General features: G+C 44.8%; 1 protein-coding gene across 1 annotated transcript; it reads right to left on the bottom strand.

The window, feature by feature from the left end:
• Nucleotides 1–53: 53 nt before the first annotated feature.
• On the bottom strand, nucleotides 54–14,777 carry LOC144933563 (delta(14)-sterol reductase TM7SF2-like). The gene is given in 15 exon segments (XM_078858483.1): nucleotides 54–2,101; nucleotides 3,447–3,560; nucleotides 3,835–3,903; nucleotides 4,674–4,842; nucleotides 5,725–5,844; nucleotides 6,017–6,120; nucleotides 6,520–6,714; nucleotides 7,691–7,745; nucleotides 8,750–8,946; nucleotides 9,870–10,077; nucleotides 10,499–10,576; nucleotides 11,407–11,655; nucleotides 12,893–13,068; nucleotides 14,295–14,348; nucleotides 14,351–14,777. Coding segments are annotated over 15 exon segments (1,989 nt in total). The 5' UTR covers nucleotides 14,475–14,777; the 3' UTR covers nucleotides 54–2,024.
• Nucleotides 14,778–15,023: the final 246 nt, after the last annotated feature.

Below are 15,023 nucleotides of genomic sequence, written 5' to 3'. Positions count from 1 at the left end.
ACACGTAACGTGCTTCACCTTTGCCTTATAAAGCTTTTCATACAGGTAGCATTCCAAAGGGGGCTGCTTGTCAACAATGGTTATGTGAATTGAAAAACGATTGTGTCACATACCGCAAAAAGGTTAATTGTTTTAATATTACAAAAGGCAGAGTATTACTCTATTGTCCCTTTCGTTTAAGGCTTTGTTGTTCTCAGCAAAAATATCGATACTGAGGACCAATTACAGACTGGAATGATTCAACCCTGTAGAAATGTGATGCATGGCATGAATAACGGGTGGCAACTCAAGGCCTGAATCAAATGTTTCTTTCTCCCCGTATAATCGTGAATTTCTTTATGGACATTTGTTAAACACATTTTTGAAATTAAACTGACAGAAATGGACACTATAGACTACTAATCAACCTTGACACTGGGTGCAAGTAACATTGGTCACTTTGAAAGTATGCTGCACAGCTACCGACAGTATACCCCCAGTATCCTTCCCATCTACACTCAGACGAGTACAGCCTTGACACATCTGCTAGCCGTTTGTCTCAATTTTTTCTGCTTGCACTGTATTTGTCTTCTACACTGGGCTCTCCCTTTTTGACCACCCTATTTTTTTTGCCTTTTGTTGGCACTTTTTGTCTGGTCTCGTCCATCTCCCCTCACCGGTCTGCTCTGGCATGAACACAACATGAAGATCGGACGCAACTTTACATTAAATGCAGAAGCAACATTTGATTAAGGAAAACGATTCAATGCGTGAATGCATCAATCTTGACAAGAATTGACTTTCATCAACGCATCGTTCAGTGATTCAATTACATGCCCAGTTTGGATCACCCTTGCTGGGATGGCAAGAAGATCAACTCGCGAAGAGCCCCCTTCAGGAACTGCTGATCTCAGCCTGTGATCGCTCAGGGACGCAAGGTTTCTTAAACCCAGGCCAAGCTTTCACATCACAATGTAAGAAAGCTTATGTTTGTTCATCAATCCATTTGTATTTTTTTTCCATAAAAGAGCAAAGGGCTCAATGTACAGCAGAGAACACGAAAAAATACGACGTACAATACTTGCGTAAAAGTAAACAAGTTGTATAAAAATTCCACAGAAATGCAACAAAAACACACATTCTTCATTTAAAAGCATAATGAGTAATGACTGCACTTGTCTGCACGAGCAAAGATTATTATGGCATAGGCAGCGGGGAAAATGAATGTGTGATGGCAATTGCAGCACTCGGCTGGTAAGGGTAACACACAAAGTGGGTGAATGTTATTTAAATCTACATTAACACAGACTACGGGGTCTAAACTCGCGAGAAATTTATCAGTCAACTAGTAAAAATTTGTTTCACTTCGTAGCACACGGACGCACCCTCCAGAAATGTATGTTGTGAATTTGATGATGTAAATTGATGTTTTGTGTTTATAAAAAGTAGAGGCAATAAAAATCCGAAAGGTTTTGAGTGTTGCTAAGCCAGAAACGAGTTGAGATCAGTGACAATACTCGCGTACTTAAAAAAATATAAAAGACGCAATCCAAAAAAACCTACCCAGGCTGTCCAACATGAGTATAAAACTTTGTTATAAAAATTGTAAGTGACTTTCAGGCGAGTTGTCTGAGGACTCCAGCAGTGACTTGTTGAAAAGCACCAGTATCACCCTGCTGCAATTTCACTGGACCCACTACTACAGTGTCGCCGAATTCCACTTGAAAATACTTTTTCTCATTAAGAAATCTTAAAACTTGTGTTGGACAACTTGTGACGTGCAACTCAGATACGGGTCTACAAGAACTCTTTTGATTGCGGATGCGTCAACCCTTAATGGCAACACTTTGAAAAAACACTGAATACTTGCCACTCATTAAATAGCGGAAAGATAATTTAAAACCTCAGAAGCTCTCGTGCAGACACTACACATGTCTGCACATTCCCACTTACACACAGGTGTATGTTTGTGCGGAACTATCTCGCACAGACGAATGGGAGTGGGTTAGTATACACAGGACGGAGAGCTGGGACAGCCCTGGCGGTCATCCCCGCGCCTCGCGATGCAGCAGCATCACCAGGGAGTACGCGACAGGGACGTATGGCAGTGGGTGGCTGAAACCTGCTTGCACATACACATACACAGGGATCCCTCCGTTAAGCTGAACAGACTGAGACAAGTGCTATTAGCAAGTGCCTATCAAGGACAATACAGAATGTAGAGTTTGTATGTATAACTTAGCCCCCCACATGATGTTGATCCTTACCTTTAACACCGGCAAACCTGGAAACACTTTTTAAAAGGCCACAAACTGCTGATGAGTACATTTTATATATATACATATATAGTTTGCCTGCTGACACAAATGCTGCTGGAAATCGTTCATCCAGAAGGCCCAATGTGCATAAAATCCCACATTCTCTGGTGTTAAAACAGGCCTTGTACCGGTTTACAATGAATCGCTTATTAATAGCAGCATTACACAAACAACCCTTTCCCAATTGTGACTAGTTACGTCTGGCTGCCTTTGTCATCCCTGTGCTGGTGTTGAACATACCACACTGCAAATGGCACTCACTTTTGGCTGAGTATATCCATGTCGAGGAGTAAGGGCAGCACAGTGGTGAGCGCGCTGCACTATGAACCTGGCGACCTCATTTTGATTTCTGCCCACGGCTAACATCAGTGGTGAGTGATATCTGAACTGTTCTTGCACCCCCCTCCATTCACCGACCCACTGACCAGCCCTCATGAACAACAGGGCACACAGAGGCCTTCACCAGTGGATTGACAAAGGGCTGTAAACAATCATTACTCCATGTGCTGCATTGGAGGAGTCTAGTACACCGCGTGCACTTGGTAAGGCATCACTCAGCCTCTAGGCCAATAACGGGGAAATTTACAAGATACCTTCACAAAAATCTCTCCCTAGGCACCGTAATTCTGAAGCGTGCGTCGATAACGTCTCATTGGATCGACTCCAGTTACGAGGCGCCAACTGTTACATCGATTGTAATGTGGGTGTACATATAAATTTGGCACTAGTTACCAGCAATCCAATTATTTATCAAAGCATGAATAAAGACCTTCCGCCACCTTAGGAGTGTACAGTTTCCACCAAAGGCTGAGGTACTAATTTTAGCCCTTGCATGGATATTTGCTTTACAATACAATAAAAATGTATACAACATCAAAATGCAACTTCATCGTAATACATCGTACAAAGCAGTGGCAAGTGTATTATACTGAAAGAGGGGGCATATATTTAAAAAAATAAAAGACTATAAACCCGCACGCATTTGGACACGACCATCCCATCCATACATCCCTCAAAAAACTTATTTCAAAAACCGAATTTAGTAATTGCTGGCAGAAAATTAAACACTGCATTGACGTTCACGTATGTACAAACGTACAAGGTCGGTCATAATCCCCGTGTAAATGGACCCTGTGGCAGGATCATTACCGCAAGGCAGGCTCCATGCAAGCAACATCAAGAGCTCGCCTAGACGCTCCGGGTGGCGCAGGCGGCTCCACCAGCCCAGCACCGGTGAACTCCGGCTGTCAGCAGATTTCCCACCTACGGCACAAGCAGCACAAACAGCGTCGGGTCTCGCAAACACCGGGCAGCGCCTCTGATACACAACCGCCACTCACACTACTCGGTGTTGCCAATGGGAACTGATTTCACGCTGTCGATCAAGGCGTATAACAATGCACACTAACCGCTACACTATCGCTCCCCACAATGCTGATTTCACAACCTTGACCAGTCAGAAAATCAGTTGCAAAAAAACATTGAACAATGCCGAGCTCAACCTTCATGATGAGGACCAACAGGGATGGTTACTTACGATCTCCGGCACTGTCGCTCTGAGCATTCTTCTGCGTGTGCGCCCTCCGGGAGATGACATAGCCCACAACTATGCAGGCAAACAAGGAAGTCAACCAATCAGGAGTTTGTAAATATAGTGCCTCTTTAGATTCAAAGTATTTCAGTAAAAAAAGTATAAAACAAATGTACAATTTTCTTTTTTCAATGCACAGTTAAGTATATAAAAAAGAATATCTGAAGCTTATTTTTACACTTAATTTCTAAAAGATATATTTATCTGAAGAAAATAAGAAAACAATTAATTCAAAAGGTGCTCTTTTGGTTCAATCATAACATTTAAGCACATGGTTACCACATGCCATATTTTACAAAGACTACATCAACGATAACCAACAACAGGTCTGTGAGCTTTCTACAATAACACAAACACTGACAATACAACCTGAAGAGCACCTCCGATTAGCACGGTTGGCTACGTACGGTGCGAAAGAAGTTCAACATACATACAGCATAGAGATGGGGGGTATTTCCTTCAGTAATTCTCCAATCTGTCCCCCTCCCCAAGAATGACTTAAATCTGCTGATGTCACAGTAGTTTATGTTGTGATTTTTGCTGAATGATGGACTACAGGGCAACCAGTTTCGCTGCTGTGTGTGTGGTGTGTGACACAACACATACATGTACCATACATAGCACGCACAATTGCACCACACATGCGCATGTGCTGTGCGTGTTGTGTGCGGTACGTGTGTATGCTATGCGTGGTTCGCGTGTCTTGCATGGTACACGTGTGCGTGCTGCAAGTGGTACATGTGCGAGACGTGTGCTTGTGTGGGGGACAGGATGGCAGCACGTACGGTACAGCAGGCAAATCGCTGCGGCCCAGTAGGCGGTGAGCTCCTGGTGGTGGTGTACCAGGTAGTAGGCCGGCAGGCTCGAGGCAAAAGGTATCCACGCCAGGTTGGTAAAGGCCAGCAGGAAGCCAAAGTGTTTGTGCGGGATGTCGCCCGTCGATAGACTGCGCTCCTGTCGCCGTCCGAACCGCATACACACAGCCAAACATGTGTCTTTGTAATCATCATGCCTCTAAGTTCCTTTCATTAGAAGACGTATTGATATTACATTTTTAATGACGGCTAAATAAGCACGCTTTGTCATTGTCACATAATAAAAAACAGAATTGGCCATGCAACGGAATCTGGATGCTTCTGAAATAGTCTACGAGGCTCGGTGAATTACAATACTTTTCAGAAGACGAGCCTAATATCATCTTTGGAAAAAAAACATTTTTGCAATAAGGTTACATTAATAGGCAAGCTGTATAAAAGCCGGACTTGGACTCTGTACGGGGTGTGCAAACTTTCTGGCCTGTAACGCGGATGTGACAGGCCCGAAGGTCGGTGAATGATCGGCAAACAACTGGGTGGGCGGCTCTCTGCAAACATGCTAGCCATAACTATTCCCAAGTGTGATGTCACGCTCGATCACGCGACGCTTAAGAATGTGAAGTTACTCGCTCACGTGACATCGTGTCACTAGGTTTCCATGTGGCACTCTTGGCCCGTAAGGGAGCTAGGAGATTCTCAATGTGGCCTGCGCTGAAAAAAGGCATAGCAACAGTTCCAGCAGGCGAGGTTTTCGTTCATGGGCCTCAGCAAAAATTGGTTATCATTTGCGGAAGCATAACTTTAATTGCACCTATGTATTTATAGGACTATAATACATTTTTTGATAACTTAATGATGTCAAGTGGATATCATATTATTTTATTGTTGGCCACATTAAGAAATTAGAACCGGTATATGTATGCCACCTCAGGTTTTACCAACAAATGAAATATCTGGTCTGGCCTCATGAACCATTGCACTGGAGGAGTTTAAATTAATGAGTCCAACTTTGTTGGCTCACCTCGTTCCACAACACGTCAGCCACATAGATGAACTGTAAGGCAACGTAGAGAAGTAGGGCAGGCGAGAACGCCTCATTCTTCTGGAGGTCTTGAAGAACCATGACCAGGCTGATGATGGCCTGTAATCCACAAGCATGCAGTCAGAAAAAACCTTTACATGGCCTCTTAACAGAAAAACTCCCCTGTGCACTGGCATCTTCACATGAAACGTCCAGCATGCAGTTTTAACCGAATGAAAAATCCCATCCCAGCAATATCCTACAAAGTAGAAAGTGTTAGAGACTTACTTACCCAGCCAATAAATCCAGGCCGCAATTCAAAGAAACTCTTGAGATCCATGTTTCCAATCCGGGGATTCAGCTCGCGTCCAAAGAAGAAGTCGTAAAAGATGTTTCCTGATAAAGTGGACGTTTATGAAGTGCTTCATCATCACCATTACATGGCACCTCTTAAACAAAAGATCACTACAGATGAGTTCCATATTTTTGACTGTGGTGAGAAGTCGAGGAGAAATAAAAGTGGCCAAAAGTTGAATGAGCTCTAACTGAATTATTTTGTGACTTATCACAAATAAATCGTGTCAATGAGTAACATAAAGAAAACAGGATTGAATAAAGCAGGATTGCCCGGGTGCAGAAAGACAGTTTGCATGCATTTTGTGTACAACAACCAGGCGCTTTGTTTCAGGCACGTTAACCGCTCTTGTTGCCGCTCTATCATTAAAACAGTGTGCATGGGTTTCACTTGATGTCTTGGTTGGGTGTGTGCCAACACCAGCTTCAGCGGGTGCTCACCGGGGCGTCTGGTAGTGGCGACAGCAATGTGCGAGGCACAACGTGCGCGCACGAACAGGTACGCGGAGAGCAGGTACGCAAGCAGCACAGCCGACACGGCCAGCTGCAGGAACTTGTCGTGAACAAAGGCAACGTAGGCCTCCTTGTACTTGGCGAGGCTGAATGCTGCGATGCTCAACACCAGGGCGTGGATGCCTGTGGTGGAAGCAATGCTCAAGTGAGAAATTAATATGCAGGACAGCAGCTTCATATTTATTTCATTTTAAATGTGCAATTGGCATCATGTCATATGACAAAGTATCCATTGGGAACTCTAAGCAAAGCAATGCGACCTTTTCCATTGAGAATAGCCAACAGAAGCGGATATTGCAAAGCTGTCTCAGAGATCCTTTCAAGTGAACTGGTCCATACGGTAGAGGGCATGACTTTCCCACCCACTGCCAGAGAGAGTAAAGTTCGATTGCAACGAATATTTAGAATCTCAGAGCTGGAAGTCCAGTTAATAAAACCATAAACTCATCAACTCACGCTTGAGAACCCAGTTTAATTAAGGTAACTTCCTGGATTCCAATCTAAGATCTCAGGGGTACCAGCTCAATTCTCTAACCTCTGAATCTCCACAGTAGCATAAACTTATTACGGGGAGGCAGAGCCATGGCCCAAGCACGTGTTCAGGTGATTTAAGTTACTTAATAAATTGCATAATTTATTCAACATACTTAATTTTGTCCATGTTTAAAGAAGAATGTTTCTGATTAAAAAATATACCACTCATCACTGGACTATACAACTATCATGAATGCCAACTGAAATAATCAACTGTGAAATTCCCTTCGGAGTGGCAATATAAATTAATTTAGAAAGTGTTCAACTTTAACATGCCATTCCCAAAAACATTGTGACAACACAAGCTTGCCTATTGATCTGCATCACACAAGAAGGTTCTCGGCCGTTCTGAAGTAATTTGCGGGAAATATATTTTCATGAAAATTTGGCCAGAGCATCGGCTTACTCATGCGAAGACCAAACATCACGGGGTCTCCCGTGGAGCTGCCAAGCAGCACCACCAGCTGCTAACCTACCCCCCCCCCACTTGAGACATTCCTCACTTTACAGTAAACGCCTGCATAAGCAGCACAGAAAAAAACCGACACTGACGCACAAAACTCACCATTCAGCCTGTACTTCAACCGCTGCTCCGTGTTTGGTGGCACCCTCTCCGTGACCTGAAAATTCAAAAGCAATAAAGCCATCTGTTACCAACACAATAAGAGAACCCTGTCGCTATTAATGTGAGAAGTGGGACGCACGGAAAAATTGAACAGCCTTGCCATGTGCCCAATTATGCACGTAAAAAATATCCAGAGACTCCATAAAAGTGACAAATGTGAGAAGCCACACACGTGCTTAATCTCAACTGCATTCATTCAAAACAATGTCTCACTACTGGCAGTTAATGCAATGCATCCAGTAAACATATCGTCAAAAGTGGCTATGTCACAGTTAATGTGGTTATGTTTCAAGCTCAGAAGTGGTCATCCACCTCAGGCTCAATTCAACCTGTCTTTAGCATTTGTTTCCATCAGTGGGGATCCTCTTTTAGTGTTAAGAAAAATATTCCACGAGGTTTAGTTTGTGTACAGTTGGCCAAAGTGATGACAAAAACATAAAACACTCCTGCAGCATACACACTCAACTCAAACACCCAGGGTAACATGCATAAAATGTAAATTTTACATACAGCTATTAAATGCTTAAACTTCATACACATATAAAGACATCTATGTGGCTGTGTTGTTGTCGTATATGTATTTGAGAAAGTTATTTATTGACAATGCCGCTGCCGAGGGACTGCACATGTTCAGGTGACAAATAAGGCCCTTGGGACACTGGCTTCTTCAGCCTCACATTGACGGATTCCAAATATACGACACATTCACCCTTACAAACAGTCACATTGGAGAGTCTTGGCTGTGTGCTGCGCACATTAACCATGTACAGCTGAGCTCAACTTGCAAATATTTTCGCTAGTTGGCAGCTTTATTGCAACTGTAGGTGAACGTGCATTTACTCATCACACCAAGTACAACCGTTACACTGCAACTCAAAATCCAAAACCGCTTTGTGCAAAGCACCTGAATAGGTAAAGGTGAGACACATGCACCCCCATTATCCATGACCCCCCACCCCTCAGCTCCCTGAGCACCAAACAGTGCTCGCGTGCACATACATTTCCAAGGGGCAGGCGGCAGAGCAGGGCCTGGAAGAGACACCAGCCAAGGCAGAGAACCAACGTGCACATGTCCCACAGCGAGGCCAGGCCCGGGGGCGGGGCGGGGGGGGACAGCAGGCTGCAGCCGTCCGAGCAGCACACATGCAGGACGTAGAGCAGCACCAGCGGGAGAGCCAGCGGCAGCAGCGCCGTGCCTGCCGAGCCACACACAGCCGCCGGGTGTCACCGGGGGAGAGAGCCCGAGCAAGGCTCGCGAGTGAAACCCCTGCCGGATTCAAAATTTACAAGGGGAACAAAGCCTCTCAACGGATTCACGCGAATCGCGATTGGTGCAAGCAGCAGCCACGCATCTTACATTATTTATTATCATTGTTGTTAGATGTTATGTAACATTAGCATAGAAATCTGATATATTATTTCACCCTGGATGCATTGCCATCGGCCAAGCAAGAGAGGCCTCACGGAAGAAGTGACCACAGTGGAGGACTAAATGACAATTTTTTTTTTATAAATTGCAATAACATAAAGATATTGCCCTCGGTAATCTACAGGTTTCAAATATCAATAATTTGGTATAATAACCATAATGTATTGATTCATAATCCCTATGCAACATGACCGAATGTCAAGAAAATATTTTTTAAGGCCCACCTCTACTTTTTTTTGCAGTCAGGAACCAAATCCGAAGGCAAATATCCGTTGTTGGTCGATGTCATTTAGCCATTTAGTAGATAAGGAAAGATGCAACAATCAATACATTAAAATCAATTATTACTCAATACATACATCAAATAGTGCAAGTAAGAAGCAGTAAGTGATTTATAAGCAAATGACATGCATGCACAAAACAGCAAAACAAATTCAGAAAAAAAAGACAGATGGGAAAAATGAGACTAGAGATAATCGCTTAATCGAATCAGTGGCGGGGTGGGGGAGGGTACATCGTTCCATGCCTACCAAATTAGGCATGTGTACATCCAACTAGCGGTGACCAGTGAGGGACTTGAACCTAGTTACACAGGTGCAGTCACCGCCTTAGGCACCAGACCGACAGTGGTTCATTACAGCTGCTCCCGGCAGCGCTGCCAGCAACACCCCGCAGGCGACACCGACCTACCGAACGTCACCCCGAGCCCCGGCTCAACGCAGATCTCTTCCGGTTTTGAGGACAGCTTGGGAAGTTCCACGGGGGGCATCTCCTTGGGCTGATTGATGCCCTGCCGACTCCTGAGGCGGTAAATGACTAACGGGCTGCTCTCGCTCGCCACGGCACCCATCTTCTTCTTCTTCTCCTTCATCGCCTTTTCCTCATTCATCGCCTTTTCCTGAGTAGGAGACCAAAGGCAGGAGGGGCACACGCACGGGGATCGTGATGCTCCAATGCCGGCGAGGCGCTTGCACGTTTCTACCCTGCGGGTTCCAAAGCGATGACCTCGTCACCATGTCATGCGCAGATATCCCAGTATCTGTGCATGCATGTGTATAGGTGTGAAGCACCAACCTTTAGTTGTGTGAAGCATCTTGGTGTAGATTGTTTACAAATTGTGCGAGACAAATGAGCAATGTTATTCTAATTTTTTTTATTAATTCCAAAATGAAACCACCAAAATATAGCCATTTGAGATGTGTTTTTGTTACAATTGACTGAGCAATACAAGGAAGAAAGAGGATGTATAAATGGAATCATTCACGAAGACCAAGGCATTTTCACGAGACAAAACCACACTGCAGAGGAAAACCACGCACCTTCACGATGACGGCCGCTTGCTTCCCAGTTTCCGCACCATTGTTTTCTTTGCTGATTTCCTTCACTTTAGTGATAGCCTAGGAACACAAGAAAATCACTTTCCAAGTATCACACTTTGCTAACATTCTGTCCACCTTCACAATTTATGCACCATATTAGAGGGATTACTTTGCTGTTGCAATATATTTGAAATGTTGTATATTGTCATTATTTCGGCTTAGTGATCATCTTTCACTTTCATATCGATCTATTATAACAATGCTCTTTGTTTACCTAGGTAATCCTGAACATTTGGCATGCTAGAGGAGACCAGAATAGCCGAGAAAAACCCATGTGTTACAAGCGCGTAACACACATAAAGCTCCATACACACAGGTTCACGATTCCATTTGCTTTACTGCCATCTCCTGGCCACCTCGCAGCCTCATTTTATTAATGCATCTTCCACACAATTTAATGTATCTTAATTGTGTTACGTTTAATAACCGTGATGAGTATCATTGGAACATTCAATATCACAAATTACATTCTTGCTTTTAGAAAAAAGAGAATGTCTGTTAAAATACAAGTAAAGTATTTGCAGCCTGTGATTTTAAAGTACTTCCAACGCAGTGGTTAACAGAGCAATGATCTATTAATTAAAATGGATTCTTACACTTATGATAAGAGTAAATGGTGTGCGCGAGACTTGATTACTTTGGATTTTTTTTTATATGTTGCAAGTTATCGGTTCACACAACCCCCTTTGTAGTTCACCACAACGTTAAAATATTCGTGAATCAAATCACCACAGAGGCGACTCGTGACATGCCTACAGGCTAAATAACCGGCGTTCTATTATAAAACCAATTTCGACTCTTTTACAGAGTTTCGCCTTGTTGCAGTGCCAAAACCCTGCCTGCGTTACCTGCTTGACGGCCGTGTGGTTGGTGGTAGTCTGGATGGGCTCCTCTTCTGGCTTGGTGGCCCTGCTGCTCCTGGCTTCCTCATCGTTCTCTTTGGGGGAACGGATTGGGGAGCGAGCGCGGGGGCGCCTCCCGGGCGAATTGGATCGCCTCCCGGGCGAATTGGATCGCCTCCCGGGCGAATTGGATCGCCGACCCGGGGACTTGGAATGGGAGCGAGACTTCCGGGGTGTACGGAAAGACCCGATCTTCTGCTCAACAGGCACGCACATTCACAAGAGAAATCTAATCACTTGCTCGCTTGCTGGTTTTAAACCGACACATGTACACCCGTTTTAACAATGCACTATTGGATGAGGGCCTCCCAACAACATGTGGGTCTTGGGGATTATTTGTGCAGATTGAAGGTGGAAAGTACATTACAACAATGTATATTGTTATAGCTCCACGGCCGACAACCTGGTGTGAAAAGTGAATAGCCAACCAAGCACGATCTAGACTAGACCCTGCTTCAATTAAGATATTTGACAAGCTCAGCTGCATTCCAGGTGATTTGATCACACAAGTTCCTATTTTGAAAATGTCATTTTACGAAATTCGAGATTTTTGTGATTTTTAAATATGCTGCACCACATTCATTCATATTATTCTCTTGAGTATAAACTCGCCCCCACTAAAGAGGACATCGCAATCATTTACAGTATCACTACAATGACAATTGAAGCCCTACTAATAGAACCATCCAACCATTATATCAGGGAATAAGATGGTCCAAGTGCCCCAAATGCAGACTCGAGTACATTCTCAGCTGTGGTAATGGTAAACGGCTTTATGCGAGTGTTCAGAATGGAAATTTAATCGTCTCATGATAATTAAAAAAAATGTAATCTCTTAAAAGTGATGGCCTAGAAATAAAGCCTTGATGGGGATCAAGACTCTTTCTTGAGGATCCCACATTGGGATGTTTGGCCAATTCTTATTCACAAGCATTGCCTTCCTGTAAAAAAATGCAAGCACCCAAGAAAACACGCATACTGGTAGGTAATACTCAATGCTTCACACATGCAGATTCAGTGCAAGACAGTTCGGATTCAGAGTACTTTACATTGCATCTAAATGTGACCCTATCTGAAGAATCCATTGCTAAACCCGATTTCCGAGTGAAGTGCACTTGATATCCGGGTTCACTACCTGATGACAAAAAATTCGTTTGAGTGAAACGTCATATTTTGATGTTAAATTCAGTCATTCAAAGGCTTAAGACACCAGTGAGCTTTCTTGGTCAGAATTTAATCAATACTTTGGCACGTATAGATGATGTATTTGTAAACGTGACCAACTGCCACGTGGCTTACCCCAGTATCGACTCTGTATTTGAAATCTGATGAAATTGTGTACACTCAGGGTGATTTGCTCATGAGATAGAGTCACTGGAAGAAACACCAACTTGTCATACTACAATGGAGGGCTGCTGTGAAGCACAGGTACCTTGATGGAGCTCCGCTCCAGCTCCAGCTCGGTTCCGTCCTCATACTTGACGTTATAGATGCTACTTCCTTCGCTGTAGGACAGCACCTGCACCTTATACCACATGCAGCTGCCAGGCCAGCGCGCCATCACCTCCTCGCCTATCGTGAACTTGCTGTGCACCATTTTCCTGTACGCTAACAAAAAGCAAATGACAGTAATGAATCCGTGTTGTCCACAAGTTTTACGTGCAAATATTAAGTTAGGTAAAACTTACTGAAGATAGTTTACTCAACCATAAACTTCGACAAAACCATTGTTTAGGTCGGCCAGCATCAATCCAAACGCTGTTTTTAGCATTGAGCAACTAAGCGAACCGATTTCTTTCAACGATCGATTAAATTATACGGTATGCAATATATGCCTACCGAGATTCTAGATTTGAAGCTTTCGTGACTGCAAGGAATCATCTTCTTAGGTTTTTTCGGTAAAGTCACGTAGAAAGTAAAATAAAATAAAAACAAAAATCACGACGTTTCGGAGGCAACACAAGTCTCCGTCATCAGGTGGGACCGTCACAGCCAGATTAGCTGTATCAAGGGATACAGCTAATCTGGCTGTGACGGGCCTACCGAGATGTTTAACATCGCGCTCTTTAGTCATTCCCGCACAAGCCCTCCACATGAGGGCACATATCCAACGATTTTCCTCATTTGGGAAGCGCATATTACATGGTACACCAGATGGTTCGTGCACGGCTCTGCAGCGCTGCGCACACATTTATTTCAGTGATGCTTTTATTGCAAATACGCTATCATGCAACGGGTGTAATCGTTTAGGCCGAATTGACAGAGAAAGTCCAGACCAAGTATACCACTTAAAATGCGTACTGTTAATTTACAAGGACACTGCTTCCAAATCGAAGATGCCTTGTCACGCATTCTATACCACACACACGGGGAACAACACTTGTAACCACCATCAAGAGCAGTAGCTGTCATGCACGTGGGTGGGTGTGTCCGTGTGTTTAAATTCAGGCTGTCATGCCATCCTGGGTTTTACCAGAATGGATTGTGAGCTTACAGATCCTTGAAAGATCTGCTTAGATTTTTATCGGTGATCTCATCCAGCAGGGATCGCATGACAAAGCAGCTTGTTTAGCCGGATAGAGGGGTGCTAAACTGACGCGGCACGGGCTGGAGAAGAGACGTCACTCATGTGTTGTTTATTCGCCCTACAACAACAACAAAAAGGAGCGACGCTCACAACTACGAGCGGAGCGCTAAAAGGGCAATAAACTAGCATAGCCGAGAGCACAGGCTCGTACATCCGCCAGTCATCTCAGTCGACCGATAACGCCTGGCTCTGTCCCATGACCTGCCAGCCGAGCTCTCAACCCTTAAGGGAGGCGCTGGACGTGCACCTAGCCTGGCACAAGAGCTGCGGTGACGTCGCCGCCAGTTAAGACGAGCGTGGCGGCGGCTGTTGCCGTGCGTTTAGACGCCGCGCAAGTAACGGTCCCCCACGGGCCCGCAGTTGAACCCCCCACGGGCCCGCAGTTGTACCCCGCGGGGCTCCAGGCAAACTCCGCGCGCCTCGGCATCGACAATCGCTCCGAGTTGACTCTCGACAACAGTAACGCTCTGCGTGCACACCGGCTTCAGACAGCCAGCCACCGACGGTCATGATTAAACAAGGCTGTGGAATTGCACGTGGTAAGAAGTTACGATCTTAAACGCGTTTGTTTACGAAGCGCCTCGGTCTCTCTAGTTTTGAATCTTTACGGGCCGCGCTCGACTAGCCTATGCCTCGCGAGGGCGGGAATCGCGGCTCTCGCACCCAACCGCTGTTGTTGTGGTGGGGTGGGGGGGGTTTACGTTTAAATGTTTTACTTATTTTACGTCAACGTTCTACCGCACCTTTGGCTTCGGCTTGAGATGGAAAAAAAACTGAAGCGAAATAAAACAAAAAATTTAAACAGAAATCCCGCGAAATTTACCCCTCCACCAACCGACTTCCTTCTCGCGAAGTTGGGCGCGAAACTCGCCGATTGGCCCCGCGCACACCACGTGGGGCACTAACCACACCCCCAACTTCCGCCAACTCTTCCGGCCAATCGGAAGGCCGCTTGCCATTGCGTCACCCGCTAACC

Source organism: Lampetra fluviatilis, chromosome 7 (assembly GCF_964198595.1).
Source record: "Lampetra fluviatilis chromosome 7, kcLamFluv1.1, whole genome shotgun sequence".
NCBI lineage: Eukaryota > Metazoa > Chordata > Hyperoartia > Petromyzontiformes > Petromyzontidae > Lampetra > Lampetra fluviatilis.
This window is presented reverse-complemented; position numbering and strand designations above follow the sequence as displayed.